This window comes from Indicator indicator, chromosome 6 (genome assembly GCF_027791375.1).
Source record: "Indicator indicator isolate 239-I01 chromosome 6, UM_Iind_1.1, whole genome shotgun sequence".
NCBI classification, from domain to species: Eukaryota; Metazoa; Chordata; class Aves; order Piciformes; family Indicatoridae; genus Indicator; species Indicator indicator.
Window position 1 is genome coordinate 30,294,861 of NC_072015.1, and position 23,455 is coordinate 30,318,315.

At 42.4% G+C, this 23,455-nt stretch overlaps 1 protein-coding gene across 1 annotated transcript in view; it reads right to left on the bottom strand.

Moving 5' to 3' along the window:
* PTPRM (protein tyrosine phosphatase receptor type M) overlaps positions 1 to 23,455 on the bottom strand; it is a 515,441-nt gene that overhangs the window by 393,636 nt on the left and 98,350 nt on the right. Inside the window, exon 2 of the mRNA XM_054381571.1 lies at positions 7,061 to 7,183. Within this exon, the coding sequence (XP_054237546.1) occupies positions 7,061 to 7,183 (123 nt within the window). The remainder of the gene's footprint in view (positions 1 to 7,060; positions 7,184 to 23,455) is intronic.

A 23,455-nucleotide genomic window follows, 5' to 3' on the forward strand; every position in this document is an offset into this window, starting at 1 on the left:
TGTCATCAAATGGAAATCTGAATGCCAGTCATTTACATTGGGCTTTGCCTCATGAACTACGGTCTTTATATTCAAAACACTTCATACCTCAGAAAAAGAAGAGTGTGAAATTAAAATGATATGTAGGGAACATCTACAACAAGCAATTAAGTGAATCCATAACATATTAATCCCATAACTTTGTTTGAAATCTATGAAAAACTTAGGCAAAATATAATCAAGTATCTTGTCTAGTTGCCTATTAAGCAAACTAAGAACTTTGTCAGCAGTTCAGAATCAGACATTCTGGTGGTGATTGATCTTCTACTTCTCTCTGCAAGAACACTGGATGCTAAATATTTGTAATAACCCCAATATTTGTGACAGGTGCTGAAATCTCCTCAGTAAGAGCAGAAGGTACAAAGATGACCATAAGACACATGCAAGTTGTTACAGCAAGCAGTAAGCAGATGTAGCTGGGGTCACGGTTTAGCACCACACTTGGCTGAGGTAGGTGATGGTTGGACTCAATGATCTTAAAGGCCTTTTAATACAAAAGTGAGTCTATGATTCTCTGATTATTTTAGTTGTTGAACAAAACTGTTCAGTGCAGACTTACTAAGTCTTTAGGCATGATTTTAAAGGAGCTAACCCCAGCAAAAAGCCAGCTGGATCTATACTCGGGGGCTTTGCTCGAGCTGACCTCCTTGCTGTTCCATATTAGCAGCAACTGGTAACAGCTTACACAGGTAATAGAATATTGGCTTGAATATGTCAACACAAGCAGGAGCTGCTTGCAAAGCAGGGATGTCCTTGATGCCTGCAGCTATAATCTGGATGTGTAACAAAATGCTAAACATAGAATTGGTTTGGTTAGAAGAGGTCTTTAAGATCATCAAATCCAACCATTAACCCAACACTGCCAGGTCACCGCTAAAGCATGGCCCTTGGCACCACATCTTCATGGCTTTTAAATCCCTCCAGGGATGGGGACTCCAACACTGCCCTGGCCAGCCTGTTCCAAGCCTTGACAACTCTTTCAGGGAAAAAATTTTCCTTATATCCCACCTAAACCTCCTTGGTGCAACCCGAGTCTGTTTCCTCTTGCCCTATCACTAGTTACCTGGGAGAAGAGACCAACCCTCACCTCACTCCAACCTCCTTTCAGGTAGTTTTAGAGAGAGAGAAGGTCTTCTTCGAGCCTCACACAGCAGAGCTTCAGATCTAGAAAATTCAATGCAATAGATGTAACTTGAACACAGTAAAGATGGTGCAACCTCTGCACCGTGACAACACCTTACATTATCTCTGGATGAAATATATTTTAATTCAAGTGAATTAAAAGTGCAGCTACTTAAAATAACCTGGAGAAGCAGCACTGAATAGGAAATACACTGAATTCTCTTGCATATGAATGTAAAATGAAGAAAAGCATCCCTGGTAACCTGAAACACAAACACAATGCAGTGCTAAAATATACCTCATGATAAAATATTTGTGAAAACTGAAAATCCCACAATTTTATGTGGTAAGACATCACATTTAGCTTTAATATAGATATGCCAACTGATCACTTAAGGTTTATCTCTCTTCAAAACAGATCACAACTCTTCTCCATGCAATTAAACAACAAAGCACTTTTTTTCCCCACACACAACTACTTCACATTACCGAACATTAAACAATCTTTTAAAACAGTATCTGGGTTTATGGAATATCTCCTAGCTCTGCATGCCTGCTAACTAGGCATCAAAATGCCATTTTAAACACTGATTAATAGAAACAATACACACCTTTCCTGCAGACCCTGCGTAGATATCGCTAAGCATTAGGCAAGACTAGATAGTCATGATAAAAATGCTGTTCCTCCCACATCTGGAGCATTCTGTGATTCTATTGTACCCAGTTCTGGGCTACTCAGGCCCAGAGAGACAAGGAACTACTGGACAGAGTCCAACAGAGGCTAAGGAGATGCTGAGGGAACTGGAGCATCTCGGTGAGGATGAAAGGCTGAGAGGCCTGGGGCTCTTGAGTCTGAAGAAGAGAAGACTGAGAGGGGATCTGACCTGTGCTCAGCAAGAGCTAAGTGGTTGGGAACAACTCTTTTCCATGGTGCCCATGGAAAGGACAAGGGGCATGGGCACAAATTGGATCCCAGCAGGTTCCATGTGAACAGGAGGAGAAATTTCTTTTCTGTGAGGGTGTTGGACCCCTGGAGCAGGCTACCCAGAGAGGTTGTGGAGATCTCACTCTCTCAAGAAATTCCAAACCTGCCAGGATGTTGTAATCCTGGCAACCTGCTCTCAGTGACACTGCTTTAGCAGAGGACTTGGACTAGATGATCTCCAGAGGTCCTTTCTAATAACTGACTTGAGGTAATTTCTTCTCATCTTGTTGCTTGTTCCTTGGGAGAAGACTTGAGTTTCATCTCACTAAAATCTCTTTTCAGGGAGTTGTAGAGAGTGAGGTCTCCTCACAGTCTCCCTTTCTCCAGGCTAAACAACCCCAGTTCCCTTACCCACTCATTACAAGACCTGTTCTCTAGTCCCTTCTCCAGATTTGCTGCCCTTCTCTGGACTCCCTTCAGCACCTCAATGTTCTTCTTGTAGTGAGGGTCCCAAAACTGAACCCAGTACTTAAGGTGTGAGTCAAATCCTATGCTACTCATTCCTCAGACTATTCCTGACCTTACCTAACTCCTTGTTTCACAGCTCTGACCCTTCCTTCTCTTCTTTTCACTATGTGCCAGCTGTTCTCAAGTATCAAACTGGCATCCCCACATACATGTGTCTTAGTATTTTATTTACATATATATTAATTCTTCAGCTTGTAAATTTTAAGTGTGTGTTATATCTACACATTAATATCTAACTGCTGTAAATGGTTTGTAGGCCAAAGCAAGATGGAATTAATAACAACTAAGTGTTTTTATAATTAATGTTTGACACTGTTTATAAACAGATATTTTTTGAACAGATAGAGACTGAAAAAAGGAAGAGCTGCTCTTCCTACAGCATTTACCCACCCTGAGTCACAGGACACTCCAAACAGAAGTGGATTAACCTCTCTCATTTAATCCATCCAAATATCTACAGAAATATATATATGTCATTGCTGTTTGGGTCTGTTTAATGCAATTGCAGATTAGTAGTGATTCCCTAAAGGTCATGTTTATCACAAAAATTATAAAGCTAGCACCCTGCCTGCTTTAGTAGCAATAACTTTGTATTTCTCTATGACAATGTCACAGGCTGGCCACTAGACAAGTGCCAGAGGCTCTCTATGAACCCCTCTGCCTTCCCAAAGGAAAGAGAAAGGGGAGAAGGGTAAGAGACTGGTGGGTTATGAGAGAAACTAAATCAGCTGGGATGGAAATAAGAACAATCCAGTGAAACAGAGACAAAGAGATACAAGCTAATACCAAACATGATCCCCGATGGCAATGTTGTCACCATTGTCACTGCTGATGCTGGGGGTGGGCACTGGGGAAGTCCCGCACTGGACTCAGCAGTAGATGGGAACCAGATTCAGGAGCTAGATTCTAGAATTGGACTCAGGAACACGTGGGTTGGGACTGAAGCCAGAATTCCTCATGGGACACCAGCCATTGAAAAAGAGGGTTGAGCCTGGTGATCCCTCAGCTTGATCCCGAAGATGCCATCCATGGGATGGAATCCCTTGTTGGTCAGTTGAGAGTCACCTGTCTTCTCCCCTCCTCACACAGGTGCCAGCTCTGACTTCCTGCCCTGCAAGGTGGGGCACAAGATATGACAGTGCTTGTGCTCTGGAGAGGTGCAATTCCAAGCCAGCTTTCTGCAGCCCAGCCCTTGGCAGTAACTCTCCCTATCAGTGTTGCTAGTGGCTGTTAGAAGCAGTTCCTGTGTGCAAACCTGCCCTGAACTTTAGAGAGTGTTCTCACTGAGCAGAGGCTGAGCTAAGAAGCCAAATCCCTGACCAGAATCAGTTCTAACCTGCTCTAGCTCTAACCTGGACACACAGTAACAGTTCAACAAGGATTAAAGTTCACTGTAAGAAACAGTTTTTATTATCATCTTTGATTCAAATTGCCAATTTTCATCTAAAACCAGATCTCATAATAAACTATTTATGTTCAATAATGTATAAAGATGTTTTGTGTGCATGAATGTGCACACACAGACATACATGAACATCACGTGGCCTGCCTTTTGTCCCGCTGAAATAACACATCAAGCCAAAATATTTTATCTATCTGAAGCAGAGCTCTGCTCTCAGCAGCCTCATGCAGATTAAAATAAATCAAATGCCACAACTACTGAGCTTCCCCCTGACTGCCACCAGATTACATAAACCATTATATATCGACATCATCTCACTCATTGGTGCATATTGCCTGAAATTAGGTATGTTATGTGCATTAATTTTTTTTTGCTCCTGACAAGGGACTACTGAACTGAGAACTCTTGTTTCAATCTAGCATTACAACATTGTTGTATCAAGCATTTGGCTTCCAATCCAACAATTCCCCACAAACCATTAATCTGAGACGTTCTTTTCATTAGCATCTGAAGTTATTTTGTTCTGCAATATTTCGCTCAGGAACTGCTGAAAAACTGCTTGAAATCAGTTTTTGAAGTGTGTCATGTAACTCTCTGGGCTAAGGCTACCCAAAAAAACTAATTAAAATCATTAAGATGATGTTTTGAACAAGTACAGGAAAATAATGTCTAGATTAAAGTATGAGGAAATATTAGATCCCACTTGACTGAAGCAGACACACAGCATGTGATTTGCAAAAAAGTAAACATTTCTTTCCCTCTCAAAGGGGTTTTTGACCTTTTAAGGCACCAATATCCACAGCCCTCCTCAGATTAACTCGTTCATCTTCTGACCCAAGACTCCCAAAGCATATTTCTCTTCCTTTATGGGCAGAAATCAAACTCCCTAAACTCTAAATATAATTTATTACCAAACATAATACCTTTTTCCCTTGATCACCAGAACTTATTTCAGTCTGTTGATAAAAAAGGCAGGAAGACAACTAAGAAACGAGTTGTGTGACATCTGATAAATAAAGTTACAGAGATATCATTTTGCTTCCATAAAAATACCAGTCCCTAGTCTGGACTCTTGCCCCTGGGAAACTAAAACAGGCCAGAACATCCTCAAGCCTGTGGTCATCACAGGAAAGAACATAGATTTGAACTTCTGTCTGCCAAGACTGAAAAACATACTAAGTGCTTTCACAAAACCCCACTGAGGAGAGTAATGAATGAAATTTGGAAGAGAAAGAGAATTTCCAGTGGCATGGTGGAGAAAAGGAATGCATATCTTCTACTGCAAGCCAAGAAGCCAAGATGACTGATAAACTATGTGTGTGTGCTCCAACTTGAGAAACAATATTAAGCACTAATGAAATAGTCCAGAAAATTTTTAGTGGTGTGTGCCAAGACCACTGGACAGAAGCCAGTTTGAAAAGGAATTTGCAAGAACCTCCTTTATCTGGGATGATGAACTCAATCTAGCATGATGATCCAAGTGCCATGACTCAGGCAAAATGAATGCTCAGCCTGAAGCTGGGAGTCCTACCTCTGCCAGAGGAATCAAAGTGCTGAAGGAAATGCTGAAGGAAAAAATACTTCAGTTCATAGAATCATAGAATTGTTTTGGTTGGAAGAGACCTTTTATATCAGCAAGTCCAACTGTTAAGCCAACACTGCCAGGTCACCACTAAACCATGACCCTCAGCACCACAGTTATACAGCTTTGAAACCCCTCCAGGGATGGTGACTCCAGCACTTCCTTGGGCAACCTGCTCCAGGGCTTGACAATCCCTTTGGAGAAGAAGTTTTCATCTTCTGGAGATTCATATGCTTATCTCCTACCTCCTATCCAAAAATAAGGGAGGAACATTTTCATGAGGCAACCAACTATTAGAGACAATTTACACAGATGTCAAAGTACGCAACAGGTGCTTTAAAGAACTAAACTAAATGGATGTGGAACACCAGGACATCCATTTTAAAATGCTTTTAAGTGTTCTGGATATATTTATACTAAATTCTGAGGCTCAGTTGAGCTGGACATCTGCTGGGCAATCTTATCTAGGCTGTGCTTTTCCGAAGAAAATTTGGATCACATGATCCTTGAGGTTCATTCCAACCTGGAATTCGATAACTCTGTGATGGAGAAGTTCTATAATGCTCCAACCAGTGGTTTTATGAAGTGTTCTTGTTGTTTTGGTTACTTTTAGGTCACAATAGTTGCAGGAGGCTTAGTCTATAAAAGCTGAAGAAGATGCTGAGGTGGGCTGCAGGTAATCATCTCATCAGAGGACGGAGATCAGTGCATAGGGGGAGAGAAACTCTTAAAATGTCAAGATTGAAAAAGAAAATGAAAAAGGAATAGCCAACGGATAAAGTTTATGCATCTATGTGGCTGAAGTGGTAAAGGAATGACTGTAGTGTTAGAATATGGTCAGAGGGCTGGAATACCTTCCCTGTGGTGACAGGGGCTGTTCAGCCTGGAGAAGAGAAGGCTCCAAGAAGACCTTATAGTGGTCTTCCAGTACCTGAAGGGGGCCTACAAGAAAGCTGGGGAGGGACTTTTTACAAGGGCTTGTAGTGACAGAATGAGGGAGAGTGACTTTAAGCTTGACAAGTGGATATTAAGTGGATATTGGGAAGAAGTTCTTTACAGTGAGGGTTGTGAGACACTGAAATAGGTTGCCCAGGGAGGCTGTGGATGCCCCTTCCTTGGAGCTGTTCAAGACCAGGTTGGACAGGGCCTTGAGCAACCTGGTCTAGTGGAAGGTGTCTGTGTCTACAGCAGGGGTATTGGAACTAGGTGATCTTTAATATCCCTTCCAATCCAAGTCCTTCAGTGATTCCACGATTCTATAAATATATCTTTAGCTCAGCAGACTACAAGGGCTGCTGACCTGGAATGAAGTCCAACCCCCCACAGTACAAAAAGTACATTAAATAATAGTATCAAAATTATCTGTTCAACACAGTAAATGTAGCATTTTAACAGTATAATGTCAGGAATGATAAAAAAGACCTAGGTAAATGTCAAAAAGAAAGCAAAATTGAAGACCAACCTGATGGCATCCCTTGAGCTGATGAGGGCTTTATTGGTGTGTTCACCTGGTCCCAGTTGAGGTCATCATCATCAGACTGACTGTAGCCACAGGAGCTGAGTGGCTCATCAAATGTACAGGAACCTGTCAGACAAACACAAAGAGAGAAATTCAGCCAGGGGTGAAGGCAACAGGCTCTGATTCTCTAATCCTACCAACTGCAGCACAACTCAGTGCAGGCAGGGGAGCTTTGCCAGGTCTTTTAAACCAAATGATTCTGTATTTGTAATTAGCATTTCCCTCTTGTCATTGAAACAAAATCCCAAGGGTAAAAGCACAGAATCCCAACATGTTGGAGGTTAGAAGAGACCTCTGAAGATCATCTAGTCCAAAGGCCCTACTAAAGCAGGGTCACCCACAGCAGCTTAGTCAGGATCACAATATCCAGGTGGGTTTGGAATCTCTCCAGAGAAGGATTCTCCACAACCACTCTGGGCAGACTGCTCCAGGGCTCCAGCACTCTCACAACAAATAAGTTTCTCCTCATGTTCAGATGGAATCTCCACTGGACTCTGCAGTAGTTCCCTGTCTCAGCCCAGAACTGGACAGAATACTCCAGGTATGGCCTGAGTAGAGCAGAGTAGAGGAGAAGGAGAACCATCCTTGACCTTCTTGTGAAGGTCATACTTAGATTTGCAAACAAACTCTGTCCTATAACACAATCATCAGGAAGTATCAAAACCAAGCCAGGAAAAAAAAAATCAGAAATATCTAAGTATTTCCAAAGATGGAATGATTAGTAATCTTCACAAAACCTAAATAATTCCATGCCCCAGTCCTGTTTCTTGGGTTTTTTTCCCAGTAAGGGAAGAATTAGATGCTTGAGGTATGCAAACAGGTACCAGTTTTTGTGTTGGTGGGGGTTAACATCTCTGGTATCACATCACATCTATCTCAAAAAGCTTCAAATTCTACAAAAGAAAATAATATTATGACCTCTCTCTTGCCCCCATTCTTCTCTAAGTAATTTAGAAAGGAATCTCAAGCTGGAACAGGGAAAAATCTGTTGTCAGGAATTCAGAAGAATGGCATCTAATATTATCCATAAAAATCCAGAGAAACTTTGCTTTTCTCTTTGCCTTGAGGATGCTTCTCCTGCTTTTTTACACCATTTTCTTTTAGCAGGAGATCAACACAGGGTTACAAAACTCCTGTTTTTCTTTGATGTTTCCCTCCAGTGCAGAATGACATCTTTCCTATTCATGAAAACAAATATAAACCTTGTCACAGAGATTTCAGTCCATATTAAAGTGAATTCTGCAGCTGTTCAAACAAAGCTCAAATCCAGGGCTATTCATCATCCTTTCTATCTAGCCATAGGCACAGCAGGCTGAACCTTGCCAAGCTGCATTAAAATAGGAGACAGACAAAATTTAGCTTAAAGAAAAAAAAAAAACCCCACACTAATGACCACAACTCATTTTTCCTGGAATAGTGTAAATGGTGTTACAAAAAATCTTATCAGAAAGTAGAATAGAAGCAGGTTGAGAGAGGTGATTCTCCCCCTCTGTACCACTCTCACGAGACCCCATCTGGAGTACTGTGTCCAGTTCTGGGACCCCTATTGCAAGAATAATATAAATGTGCTGGAGTGTGTCCAGAGAGGAGCCATGGGGATGATTAGAGGGCTGCAGCTCCTCTCCTGTGGAGACAGACTGAGAGAGTTGGGGCTGTTCAGTTTGGAGAAGAGAAGGCTCCGAGGAGACCTTATTAAGGCCTTCCAATATCTGCAGGGGGCTACAAGAAAGCTGGTAAGAGACTTTTTAGGGTAGCAGGTAGTGATAGGACTAGGGGGAAGGGACCCAAGCTAGAGGAGGGGAGATTTAGAGTAGACATTAGCAAGAAGTTCTTCACCATGAGGGTGGTGAGACACTGGAACAGGCTGCCCAGGGAGGTGGTAGAAGCCCCATCCCTGGAGGTTTTTAAGGCCAGGCTGGATGTGGCTGTGGGCAACCTGACCTAGTGTGAGGTGTCCTTGCTCATGGCAGGGGGGTTGGAACTGGATGATCCCTGAGGTCCTTTCCAACCCTGACAATCTTGTGATTATATCTGATAAGCTTCACCTAACTGAAGTCCAGCCTTCCTAACGTGAGTCCCGTTGTATAGCTGAAGTTCATGAGAAGAACTTTGAAAGCATAAAATCATCAAGAGAAATTATTTGTACATGGAATAATTTCATTTCTTCATAGAATCATAGAATGCTTTAGGATGGAAAGAACCTTTAAAGGTCTTCTAGTCCACTCTGTCCTGCACTCAGCAGGTATGCCTTCAACCAGATCAGGTTGCTCAGAACCCCAAATAACCTGACCTGGAACATTTTCAGGGATGGGGCATCTACCACCTCTGTGGGCAACCTGGGCCAGTGTCTCAATACCCTCATTTTAAAGAATTTCTTCCTAATATACAGTCTAAATCTATCTTCTTCCAGCTTAAAGCCATTCCCCCTCATCCTGTCACCACAAGCCTTTATAAAATGTCCCTCCCCAGCTTTCTTGGAGGCCCCCATCAGATACTGGAAGGTTGCCCTAAGGTCTCCCTTGAGCTGCCTTTTCTCCAGGCTGAACAGCCCCAATTCTTGCAGTCTGTGCCTGTAGGAAGGGCTCCAACCCTCTGATCATCTTCATGGCCATCACAGAATCAATCAGGTTGGAAGAGACCTCCAAGATCACCAAGTCCAACCACTCACCCAATCCTAACTAATGAACTAGACCATGGCACTATGTGCCTCATCCAGTCTTTTCTTAAACACCTCCAGGGAATCGACTCCACCACCTCCCTGGGCAGCCCATTCCAATGGGCAATCTCTCTTTCTGTGAAGAACTTCTTTCTGAGATCAAACCTGAACTTCCCTGCTCAACAGTTCAATTTCCTTCTTATCTTGGGGGCACCAGAACTGGATGCAGTACTCCAGGTGGAGTCTCAAAAGAGCAGATTAGAGGGGGAGAATCAACTCCTTTGTCCTGCTGGTAACTGCTTAGCATCTATTCAGCTTCTCAAGCCTTCTTCTGCAGCACTTTGTCTGTTTTCTACCTATGAAACTCTTACTCTAGAAGATTTCCACTTGATAAAAAGTTATCTACATATGACACGAAGAAGGAATGGTAAAATCTGAATATTATTCGTTGTCTTTATCAACTCTTATCTTTACACTGTTTTGAAACATGGGCAAATATTTGCAATCAGCTCACCCATTTGAGAGATTCTGCACATTTTTTGCTATTAGACTTCCTAATAATAATCAAAACACACATTGACTGCACACAGTTTAATCAAGCAAAGCCATTTCCCTGCCTGTTACACTGACATCACGCTTTGGATACACAAACTGGATTGTAAGAGATCAATTGTGCATCAACTAAAACATTTATAAGTAAATCAGAAGATACATATCCCATCAAAATTCTTTGCCTTCTGTTGCATTTTATAGATATTTTTTGGATTCCTAAGAGGAATTGAATTGACAAATTTACAAGATGCAACACGATCCATTTGAACCTCTCAGTCTTTCAACTGCAATTATGTATTTCACCATCAGTTCAATACAAATATGTCATTGTCTAAATGTAGCCCTTCTTTGTGGGCTTCTATTTTTATTTGGTTAAATCTGTTTGGATCTCAAAAAATTTATGAGCCTAAACACAGAAGAGCCTTTAAGATGAAAGCAACTATTTAAAGTAAAGGGGATAAAGAGCATACCGTATTTATCCTAACGTGTGTAAAGTTTTATTTCAAGCAGGCTGGGAGAGGTTCTCCTCACCTTCTTCTCTAACTAACCCAGGCCACATCTGCAATACTTTGTCCAGTTCTCTGCTCCCCAGTTCAAGAATGACAGAGAACTACTGGAGAGAGTGCAGTGGAAGCTACAAAGATGCTGAGTGGACTGGAGCATCTCTGTGAGGAGGAAACACTGTGAGACCTGGCACTGGCTAGCCTGGAGAAGAGCAGCCTGAAAGGGGATCTGATTAATGCTCAGCAAGAGCTAGAGTGCATAAGGCAAGAGGATGGAGCCAGACTCTTTTCAGTGGTGCCCAGTCACAGGACAAGGGGCAATGGGCACAAATTGGAACCCAGAAGGTTCCACCTGAACATGAGTTAAAACTTCTTTGCTGTGAGGGTGTCAGACATGTGGAGCAGGCTGCCCATAGAGGTTGTGAAGTCTCCTTCTCTGGAAAGATTCCAAAATGGTCTGGACATTTTGATCCTGTGCAACCTGCTGTGGGTGACCCTGCTTTAGAAGGGGGTTAGACAAGATGATCTCCAGGTGTCCCTTCCAACCCACACCATGCTGGGATGCTGGGATGGATTCTGTGAGCATACATGGAAAAGGTGGCATAAGGATGCCAGAGAGTTCCAAATTCTTAGACTCCTTTCCAGCAATGTCACAGGTAATGACAGAATACAGAAAATAATCGTTTGGGATACACATTTAAAAACATTATTTCTCAGACTTCAAAAGCTCACTGCATGTTCATAAAACATTTACAGTTGTTCTCTCTGTTCCCCTTCCTCTTACCTGACAGAAATAGCATTTATACAAATGTCTCCAAAAACATTTCCCTTTTGGCAACAGGGGACACTATAATGAAGCTGTGTGTTGTGGAAGGCAGACCTGTCAGCTCGAGTTTCCCCTGGAAACCAGCCCACATTTGGGCAAATTAAATGTGTTCTAAAACATGGCACTTGCCTAACTGAGAAAAACTCAGAATTTGAGTTACTGTACTTTAGTGCAAAGCCCTGGAAAAGAAAAAGAAAAAGAAAACTCAATAAACCCCCCAAAACAGCCCCCACCATGCCGGAATTCTGTGTTTCCATCTTGTGCTCCACCTTGGGAGGTAGGAAATCAGAGGTGGCACCAGTGGGGAGGAACAGACAGGACAGGTGACTCCCAGCTGACCAACAAGGGACTCCATCCCAGGGATGGTATTTTCAGGATCAAGCTGAGAAATCAACAGGGTCAAGTGTCTTCTTCAATGGTTGGTTATCCATTCTGCCTTTAATCCTGATCTGTGTGTTCCTGAATCCCTTTTCAGAATCCTGCTCCTGAATCTGGTTGTCATCTGCTGCTGAGTCCAGTCTGGGACTTCCGAGCACCAGTGGTGTCAATGGTGAAGTCATCGCCATCAGGGATTGGGTTCCATATCAGTTTGTATCTCTTTGTCTCTATTTCATTGGATTGTTCTTCTTTCCATCCCAGCTGATTTAGTTTCTTTCCCGCCCCATCAGTCTCTCTCCCTTATTCCCTTTTTGTTTCCTTTGGGAAGGCAAAGGGGTTCATAGACAGCCTCTGGCACTTGTTTAGCAGCCAGCAGAGCCCTGATCCTTGTCATTAACTTGCAGCTTTATATGGTCACGTTGGGCACACTAGTGGCAAAAGGGAGGCAGGTGATACATGTATGTTTCGGAGCAGACTCGACCTATCATGGTCAAAACCATGATAAAAACGAATAAAGTAAAGGCAGATTTCCCAGATGTTTTCTATCTTGTTTATCACAAATTCATGACAAAACCCTGCTTCAAAATGCAGAAGTCTTTTGTCTAAACTGCCTGAAACGTTTCGACATAAAGCTTTGACCTACAAATAACCCACAGAAGGATCTTCTTCTCACATACTTAAAACAGAATTAAAAATTCAAAAGATATCCTGGCAGTGGAATAAGCCTCCTGAGAAAAACAAAAAGGCAACTGAACACCTCTTTTATATAGTTTATATCGAAGGATTCACTTAATTTATTTTTATAGCTACCACCCAGGAGTGCACAAAACCCCTTTATTAAATGTGTGAAAAAATTCAGTCATCTTGGCTGGCAGAGAAAGTAGTTTACCTCCTGGCCCATACATCAGCCATACATTAACCATCCAGCACTCACTTGAATCACAGAATCATAACATTGTTTCAGCTGGAAAAGACCTCTAAGATCATTGAGTCCGGCCATCAACCTAAGACCACCATGGCCAATAAGTCATCTCCTGAAGCACCACAGCCACACATTTCTTGAACACTCCACCACCTCCCTGGGCAACCTGTTCTAATGACTGACCATTCCTAATGTCTAATTTTCCTAATATCCAACCTAAGCCTTCCCTGGCACAATTTCAGACCATTTCCTCTCATTCTATCACCCAGCACTAGGGAGAAGAGACCAACCCCCACTTCATTACAGTCTCTTTTCAGGTAGAGAGGAATGAGGTCATTCTGCAGCACTTCACCTTCTGTCAGCCAAGGGAGCAAATACTTACCATAGGTTGCTCTTTTCCACTCAACATCTGTTTGTGATTTCTTATGTTGGTAACAGAAGCTGCTCTTATTAATTTAATTATTATGGATAATGTGTCTATTCCCATTTGGGTTTTATTGCAATTTTACCTTCACTTCTCCTGTTAGCTCTCCAAGGACAGCTATCACTGAAACACACCCAAGCACATGCAGCTGGAGTTAATAAGAAAATATCTAACCATAATAAATAGAATCATAGAATCATTTTCTGGTTCAAAGAAACCTTTAATAACATCAAGTCCAAGTGTTAATGCAGCATTGCCAGATCACCACTAAATCATGTCCCACAGCACCACATCTATAAGGGTTTTAAATACCTCCAGGGATAGGGACTCCACCATTTCCCTGGGCAGCCTGTTCCAGGGCTTAACCACTCTCTCAGTGAAGAACCTTTTTCTAGTGTCCAACCTAAACCTCCCCTGCTGTACCTTGAGGCCTTTCTTGTCCTGTTGCTGTTACCTGGGAGAAGAGACCAACCCCACCAACTCCAGCCTTCTGTCAGATAGTTGTAGAGGGTGATGATGTCTTCCCCAAGCCTCCTTTTCTTCAGAGTAAACAACCCCATTCCCTCAGCTGCTCCTCAGAAAATTCTTCTCCAGACCCTTCACCAGCTTTGTTGCCCTCCTCTGGAAATCCTCTAGCACCTCAATGTCCTTCTTTTAGTGAGAGCCCCCAAAACGAACACACTTTTCAAGGTGTGGCCTCACCAGTGCTGAGTACAGGGGGGCAATCACGTCCCTGATCCTGCTAGCCACAGTATTGTTGATACTGGTCCAGATGCTGTTGGCCTTCTTGGCCACTTGGTTCATACCTAGACAGCTGTCCACCAACACTACCAGGTCTTTTTCTGCCAGGTAGTTTCCAGCTACTCTGCCTCAAGCCTGAAGCACTCATGAGGGGTTCTTGTGACCCCAATTACTCATTAATTTCTTTTTCTTCCCAGTTTCATTTGCTCCTGTAGAGATATCAGAGCCTAGAGGCAAAACTCTAAATAGGTTCCTTAGATAAAGCACTGCCCTCACAAAGGGTAAGTTCAGGAATCACTCACCATTAGTCTCTCCATATGGTGTTTAGGAGGGACAGAAGTGGTTGTTCTGACCCTCAACAAGAGGAAAGAGGACAGTTGTCTGCATTCTGTAACTTCAGTTCAGTGAAACGTTAATTATGGTTGTGGATTTTTTTAATTGATTATCCTAAAAACTGCTTACACTCCTTTGCATTTCACCTCACTTGAGTACCTTCACATCTTATGTTTCACTAAAATACAGCACAGGAGAGCTGTCCCAGAAAGGTTTGTCCAGGGGAGAGGAGAACAGAGGAAGGCATTTGGGCAACAACATCAAACTCCACTGATGACATCCAAGAAAGAAATGGATACCCTGGAGAATCTGGATAAAGACACTGCAGTTCACCAGGAAGGAAAAAACAGGGTAGGGGTATTCAGCCTTTCACTCTCTCCTCCTCCCCCCTCCCTTCCAAGCTGGGATGAAGGGATTGAAACAGTACATCATAACCAAAATCCATCATAAGAAATGGTCTGGTAATGCCTGTGCTTCAGTCTATTTAAAAGTAAACTAAGAAGCCATCACAGAGACCATGATTATGAGCCCATACCACATCATTTCTCCACCATCCATTCAGGAAACACTGCACTGGAATTTCAGTGTGTCATGAGGACAAAAGTTTTCATGCCATATCCATCCTAAGTCTTCGGGAAAATCCAGCATAAGCAAAGACAGTGACACCTTTTCTACCACCAGCACTGCAAGCCCTTCACCTCACAAAGCTATTAAATTCCTATTCCCAGTGTAATCTGATTTTCACTAGACTACTTTCATTAAAACTTTTAAAGTAGCTTTTATTTTTTTTTTTAGAATTATTAAAGGCCAACATCTTCATTCTTATTGAAGTTGTGTCATTCAGTTACACACAACCCACCCCCACCTCCTCCACAAAGATGTTGTAATGGTTGGACATGAATGAAGGGACAACAAATGATGGCAAGAACCAGCCGCACGTTAAACTGCCGCTCCTCTTTTGTCTGTGGTTGTGCCAAGAGTCACGTAAGTTTTCACTAAGCAAACCAGCTTTTCATAATTACCAGAATTTCATCCTACAAGCCTAGGACAAAAGACTATGTTGCTTCAAGACACTTACTACACCAGTTTACAATTCAGATGGAGCTAGAGAACATTTGCTCTGAAGGAACAAAAAGTTACTTCAGAGGTCAAGAGTGCTTTGATCATTCCTTGTCTCAAAGCAAATGGTGAGATGGTGACAAACAACCCCACATGGAATCATAGAATCCCAGTGTGGTAAGGGTTGGATGGGACACCTGGAGATCATCCAGTTCAACCTCCTTGCTAAAGCAGGGTCACCCACAGCAGGTTGCCCAGGATCACAATGGTGGGTTTGGAATCTCTCCAGAGAAGGAGAGTTCACAACCTCTCTGGGCAGCCTGGTCCAGGGCTCCAGCAAGATCACAGGAAAGATGTCCCTCACGTTCAGATGGAACCTCCTGGGTTCCAGTTTGTGCCTGTTGCCTCTTGCCCTGTCTCCAGGCACCATGAAGAAGTGTCTGACCGCATCCTCTTGACTTTTATGCTTTAGTTCTTGCTGAGCATTGAGAGGATCCCCTCTCAGGATGCTGTTCTCCAGGCTCAACAGCCCCAGGTCTTTCAGCCTCTCCTTGTAACAGAGATATAACAACCAAACTAACTGAAACCTTTACAGATTTTGGTCATTTTGGTTGTTATTTTTTATAGTTTTTGATCACAGAATAACCAAAACCTTTGATATTTTAAACTGAAAATTAACTAACTGTGTCTCTCATGAGCACAGATTATATCAAGAATCCGAATTCTGATTTTAAAGCCTGGTATCATGATGTTTCTACAAAGTCAACAAATACAACAATGTAAACCAGTTCAAAATCTTGGAATAGGTCAAAATAAGCTCTAAGATGATGGGCCCACAACAGGCTTTGGGATGGTTGGATCTCCATGACAGCGTAAAATGTCTTCAAAGTATGCTCCAAGAATCATTTCTCCCCCATCTTCCACAACTTCTGTAGACAATTAAAACTGATGCTCAGATTACCAGACAGCAGGACTGAAGACAACCTGTTTCATCAAACCTAGTTCTGCCAGCTGATAGATTAACTGTCATTTCACCCAATTATCAGGACATTTGGTTAAGGCTGGCCACTAGATGAATGACAGACGCTGCCTGTGAACCCTTCTGCTCTCCCATCAGCATCCTCACTGCCAGAAGCAGCCACTGGCTGTGCAAACATGCCCTGAACTTCATGAAGTGGCATCACTGAGAAGGGACTGAGATGAGAAATCCAATCACTGACCAGAACTGGTTCTGCTCTAGCTCAAACCAGCACATTGGATTTGGTTTTAGTTTGGTTTGATTTTCTCCTGTTGTCAAAAATCTGCTCTAATACCCTGTTTATATAAAGAGATTTCACTGAGACACCTGGCAGCATTCTTCTCATCTACCAACATGATCCTTCACCTTTAAACTTTTTGAGCTGAAAGAACCCAAGTGTATTTGAAACTCCATCATTCTCCCTGGTGCTGCTCATTTTTAATGAGCAGCTTGTCTTTATGTCTCCCAGAAGACAGACTCCACAAAGCAACCTCAGGTGCTGTGAAACCAACGCTTGATGCTTCTCCAAATCTCTGCCTTTATTTTTTTTCAGCCTGAAATCTTCCTGTTAAACCCCTATGGGCCTGATGGGCCATTTCAGTCAAACCCAATTTCACTTATTTATCACAACCCCCTACTTAGGAACTCTACTGCGGATTGCTCGTACACACAATCTGTTTCCAGCTTTGAACTTTAGAAAGGATTTAAGCAGTCAATCTCAATATCATTATAAATCCAACGTGCATTACTTGCCTATTGATTGTGAGGAAATAAAAGTTGGAAGCTTAATTTCAGGGCTAATCTTTCCATTTGCTTGATGAGTTCTGCTGTTGGGGCAGAACACTTATTGCATCCTGTTAGATAACGGCATATTAAGCTCAGATGAGGAACCCAGACTATTTACAACACACTTCTGGCTTTAAGTAAAGAACAAAGGCAGAGTTAGCTGGTTTGGGAGGCTTTTAAGCTAAACCACAATAAAACAAATAAAAACCCCAACAAACTCTAAAAAGGATGCCACAATCACAAAACATTTCCATGAAACCAATAATGCAAAGATGGGATTTGTATTTCTTCTGCCTGATATATCAAAAATCTAGATCTGGACAAAATACAGAATCACAGAATCATTTAGGTTGGAAAAGACCTCTGAGATCATCAAGTCCAACCATTATCCCAATACTACCAAATCCATCACTAAACCATGTTCTTCAGCACTACATCTACACAGCTTTTAAACCCTTCCAGGGATGGGTGCTCCACCACTGCCCTGGGCAGTGCAGCCCTGGGCTTGACAACCCTTTCAGGAAAGAAATTGTTCCTAATATCCAACCTAAACCTCCAATGCTGAAACTTGAGGCTGTTTCTTCTCATCCTAATTGCTGTAAGCTGGGACAACAGACAAACACACACCTTATTCCAGCCTCCTCTCAGGAAGCTAGAGAGAGCTGGAAGGTCTCCCCTTAGCCTCTTAGTCACCAGACTAAACAATCCCAATTCTCTCAGCTGCTCCTCACCAGACCTTTCTCCAGACCTTTCACCAGTTTTGCTGTGCTTCTCTGGACCTGCTCTAGCACCTCAATGTCCTTCTTCTAGTGAGGGACCTGAAACTGAACTCAGTATATACTGAGGTTTATATTCCATTTCATCAATGTATAGAGCAAATACAAAACCAGACAGGATACATTGGGATTCATTTCGTTTGTTATCAGCCTGTCTCACAAATACTATTTTTCCCTATAAATTTAACCAGCTTATCCTCTAATTAAACAGCTGTTTATGCTATGAATTTTAATGTGTACACTGAGACATTTCAGAACAAATACCACAGAAGAACTGTATACACTGAAAGAATTCACATGCTGAAGCCCATGCAGCTAATAGAAGAATTCCTGCATCCTTGTTTTTCCTTTCCTATTTTCAATCTCCAGGGTCTCTCCTGTACGTTTCCTCTCTTGTTCTGAGGGTTTTCCTTCAGGTGAGAAAGGTTAACACATCTGGTTTTCTTTTTCAAGTTACTGTTTATGATTTTTCCCACACAGTGACTATGAACTGCTCCAGTTGCATCCCACCCCATTTAGTTTATGATATGGCTCCAGGTAATCAGTCAATAATTTAGGAAAACCACAGAATCCTAGCATGGTGGGGGTTGGAAGGGTCATCCTGTGGAAGCAGGGTCACCTATAGCAGATTACTCAGCATCACAATGACTAGGCAGGTTTGGAATCTCTTCAGAGAAAGAGACTCCAGCAGCTCTCTGGGCAGATTGTCCCAGTGCTTCTGTCACCCTCAAAGTCAAGAAGCATTCCCTCCTGTTCAGATGGAAATTCCTGGATTCCTTTTTGAGTGTCCATTGGCTCTTGTCCTGTCACTGGGCACCACTGACAAGAATCTGGCCCCATTCTCTTGCCCTCTACTTTAGCTATTGATCAGCATTGGTAAGATTCCCTCTCAGTTTGCTCTTCTCCAGCCTAAACACCTCTCAGCCTTTTCCTGTAAGGAAAAACTCCTTTTACTTTGGTTCCCGCTGTCAACACAACCCTTTGGATGAAGAGAGAGCAGGACCTCCATATCTCTGATGCTCAATAAATTGACCTACCTGAGGTACCATGGTGATGAAGTAGTCAAAAACCTCCATCAGGCAACTTCAACACATAGTATCATGCAATTATTAAGGTTGGAAAAAACCTCTAAGATCAACCATCAATCCAACACCACCATGCCCACTAAACCATATCCTGAAGTGCCATGGCTACACATTTTTTGCACACCTCCAGGGATGGTGACATGAGTAATTAGTTTACTCCATCAGTAAAGTCTTGAGTTGTTATCACTAAGGCTGAATCCCAGCTCTGCTTCCTAAATTCAGGCAGCACAACAGAATTTCACCATGCTATGGGTATAAATAACTTTCTATTTTTAAATCTAGTTAGCTGCTACTCTTTTTTTTTTCATCCCCTCATTTTTAGTCATTATCTCTTGCAACAAATTACACTTTATTTCATTCATCACGTCTACAACCTCCTCCCAGAAGGAGAAGAAATAATTGATTTTAGAAACCTCTGACATTTTCACAAAGTCTGATCGACTGTGAGAGAAACCCACATTTGAGAGCATTAAACCCACTCCAGCTGCAACATTGATGTGCCCAAGCTCATATAACCCCAAGAGTGAATTCTTGAGTCTTCCTGATAGCTGAACAGGGCACTACTAGGAGTAACATAAAATAATTACTTCCAATTTTTGCTTATAAGAGGATGAAGTCAGCACTAAACTCACTGAAATGTTGCACCACAGGAAAAAGACAACTTGAGACTACATGGAGCTACACACTCCCTAACCTTGTAGAGTGGGCTGCATTAAGAAGAGTATGGCCAGCAGGTCAAGGTTCTCCTCCACCCCCAACCTGCCCTAGTGAGGCCACACTTGAGCTACTATGTCCAGATCTGTGCTCCCCAGTTCAAGAGAAGCAGGGAGCTACTGGAGACAGACCACTGGAGGCTACAAAGATGCTGAGGGCTCTGGAGCATCTCTGTGAGGAGGAAAGGCTGAGAGACCTGGGGCTGTTTAGCCTTGAGAAGAGCAGAATGAGAGGGGAACTTCTCAGTGCTCATCGATAGCCAAAGGGTGGGGGACAGGAGGATGGGGCCAGCCTCTTACCAGTCATGCACAGTGACAGGACAAGGGGTAATAGGCAGAAACTGGAACCCAGGAGGTTCCATCTGAACATGAGGAGAAACTTCTTTGCTGTGAGGGTGCCAGAGACCTGAAGCACTCTGCCAAGAGAGGTGGAGACTTCTTCTCTGGACAGACAACCAAAATTGAAATCATAAATATGGCTTCATGATCTTAGAAAAGGCACACCACTCATGAAGAATCTCAAGATCACATCTCAATGAGCTCAAGTTTAGTCTACTGCAGCAGTTCTCACAGATGTTAAATCAACAGCAGCTTCAGTACTGTAAATCCTTTACTGCTAACAGCAAATCCTTGCCTTTAAGGCCTATCTCCCTGTAATCATCTTTGTTCATCTTTCACCACACTGCCAAAAGCCCTCTAATTAGTATCATATTAGGCTGCCTTTCACTGCTCCTCATCCTAATCAGTTAACTAATTACTTGTACATAATCTCAGTGTCAGGTTAGAAGATGGGTTTTGAATGAAAAGAAGTCCCTTGACTAGGGGACATGGAACAAATCTTGTCAACAGCTACGACACCTGAAGTAGGTAAGTAAACCTGCTCCAGCAGCAGGGTTGGACTACATGATCTCCAGAGGTCCCATTCTGTGATTCTGTGAAATGTGATACTCCACGAAAGCTGACAGCAGGAAGAGTTAAGAAGGCAAGGCAAGGGAAAGGCTGCAGCATGAACACTCATTTTAGCATGGCAGCAGGGATAGGACTTTGCATTTCAAATGCACTCTACAAAGAAACACCAGCAGATGATGCAAGAACTGATGGAAGAGAAGATGAAGGCAAAGAAAATGGTGCTTTACAAAGGCAAGAAAATAATCCAACCAATATTCATGATAGGCAGAAATATTTGGAGATGATGTGCATAGAGAAAAGAAATGAAACACCAGAGATGAACCCCTCCAGGCAAGAAGCAAGATGAATTATTCAATAATTATTCAGAAATAAAAACAGTGAAGAGAATAACACTAAAAGAAGTTAACTGCTCCACAACTCAGACAGCACTGATGCAGCTAATACCACAACCCATCAACCCATGAGCTGCAGACCTGGGCTGTGTAGAGCAGCACTGGAATTCAGCATTAGAATGCTAGATCTTCTCTTCCATGAAAGTCTCTTGTGGAGTATCAGAGCTCAGAAAAAATGTATTAGCTTTTTCTCACATAAAACAATACATGGGAATACGATTGAACAGCTTATTGGCATATACAGAATTACAGAATCATAAAATCATTTTGGTTGGAAAAGACCTTTAAGATCATCATCCCCAACCATCAACCCAGCGGTGCCAGGTCACGACTAAACCATGAACCTAAGCACCACATCTACATGGCATTTAAATCCCTCCAGGGGTGGGGATTGCATTGCTGCCCTGGACAGCCTGTTCCAGGGCTGGAAAACCCCTTTGGGTGAGAATTTTTTTCTAATAGCCAACTTAAATTCAGCACTAACAAGTCATCACTAAGCCTTGTCCCTCAGCACCACATCCATATGTAGAAAAGTACAAAGAAACTCCTCGGTTAACTGCATTTTCTTCTTTATTTAGCTTGTTTCTCATTAACGAGGAGAAAGTTTATTTTGGTTAAACTATAATACCAGCACCATACAATAGTTTATTCATCTCAGTGAGCCACAATACAGAGGGCCTTGCTAAAGGGTTAACCTAAGGGTGGAAGATTCTCAGGACTGCAGTAGGATTTATCCCCCATCTCCTTGTCTTTGGACACAACAATGAGAAAAGCTCTTCCCTTAAAGTCCTGGCTTTCCAGCATGTAATGCAAGGAGCAAGGAGGTACCTCTAAAGGACAGTTTCAGTATTTGAAGGGACTACAGCACAGCCAAAGTGGAACTTTTTACAAAGGCATGTAGTGATAGGAGGAGGGGTAATGGCTTCAGTTTGGAAGAAGCTGAATTCAGATTAGACATTAGGAAGAAATTCTCTCGCATGAGGGTGGTGAGACACTGGAATAGGTTACCCAAGACAAGTTGTGGAAGCTCCAAACCTAGAAGTATTCATAGCAAAGCTGGGTGAGGCCTTGAGCAACCTGGTCTAGTAGGAGGTGTCCTTGCCCATGGAAGGGGAGTCAGAACAAGATGATCTTAAATGTTCCTTCCAACCTAAACCATCCTAGGATTCAGACTTGCAGTCATATTGCTTTCAATTTAGGTTTGGTTGCCACTGTTTAAGTGCTAGACACATAAAATGCTTTATCTACGCAACTTTGTTTTGAAAACAGCTTTGAAAAATTTCTAGTTCCAATTAAATGTTTTGTAACAAATGTCAAACCAGTAAATCACTGAGCAGCAGCAGTAACTGATTGAGAAGATGCAACCTGCTCAATACAATTCTCTGAATCTGCCAAGCCAAAAGTTGTTTAATGTAATTTAACTCACCCTGGAGTGCAGTTAAATAATTGTGATGGATGGCAGCTTGTCTTGGTCTTTTCCATTTGTTAAATTATGATAGATGAATTATGCACATTACTGAATTTCAATGCCTTCTTTCTGCTCACCACCCCTGCTTCATGAAAAACATCCCCTCAATAAAGAGCCTAAATCCATCTTCATCAGAACCCAACGAATGTTCCACAATTATGATAAAGAATCTGAAGGCCAAAAACGCTTCAGATTAAGTCTCTTGATACTGAAAGCAACAATAACTGTGTGCAATGTAACTAACACTTGCTACCATCTCTATTTTAAATAAAGTAATTGAACCTGGATCTGGTAAAAATGTTTATTAAAGCTTTATGAAAACTTTGAGGAAGGAAAGACTATAATGAATCAAACACCTCAAAAGGGTGCTGGGCATCCTCAGTAAGTTTGCAAATGTCACCAAGCTGGGCGGGAGTGTTGATTCGCTTGAGGTCATGGAGGCTCTACAGAGGGACCTGGACAGGCTGTAGCAGTGGGCTGAGCCCAATAGGATGAGGTTCAACAAGGCAAAGTGTTTGTTCCTGCACTTAGGATACAAAAACTCTTGGGGAAGGCTTGGGGAAGTGCAGCTGGAAATACATGTTGTGGAAAAGGATCTAAGAATTGACTGCCAGTTGAATATGAGCCAGTGTATGCCCAGGTGGCCAAGAAGGCAAACAGAAGGCTAGGATCAACAATAGTGCAACCAGCAGAAGTAGGGGAGTGGTTGTCCTGCCATACTTAGCACTGGTGAGACCACACCTGACATACAGGGTTGAGTTTGAGGCTCCTCAATTGAAAAATGAGATTGAGGTGCT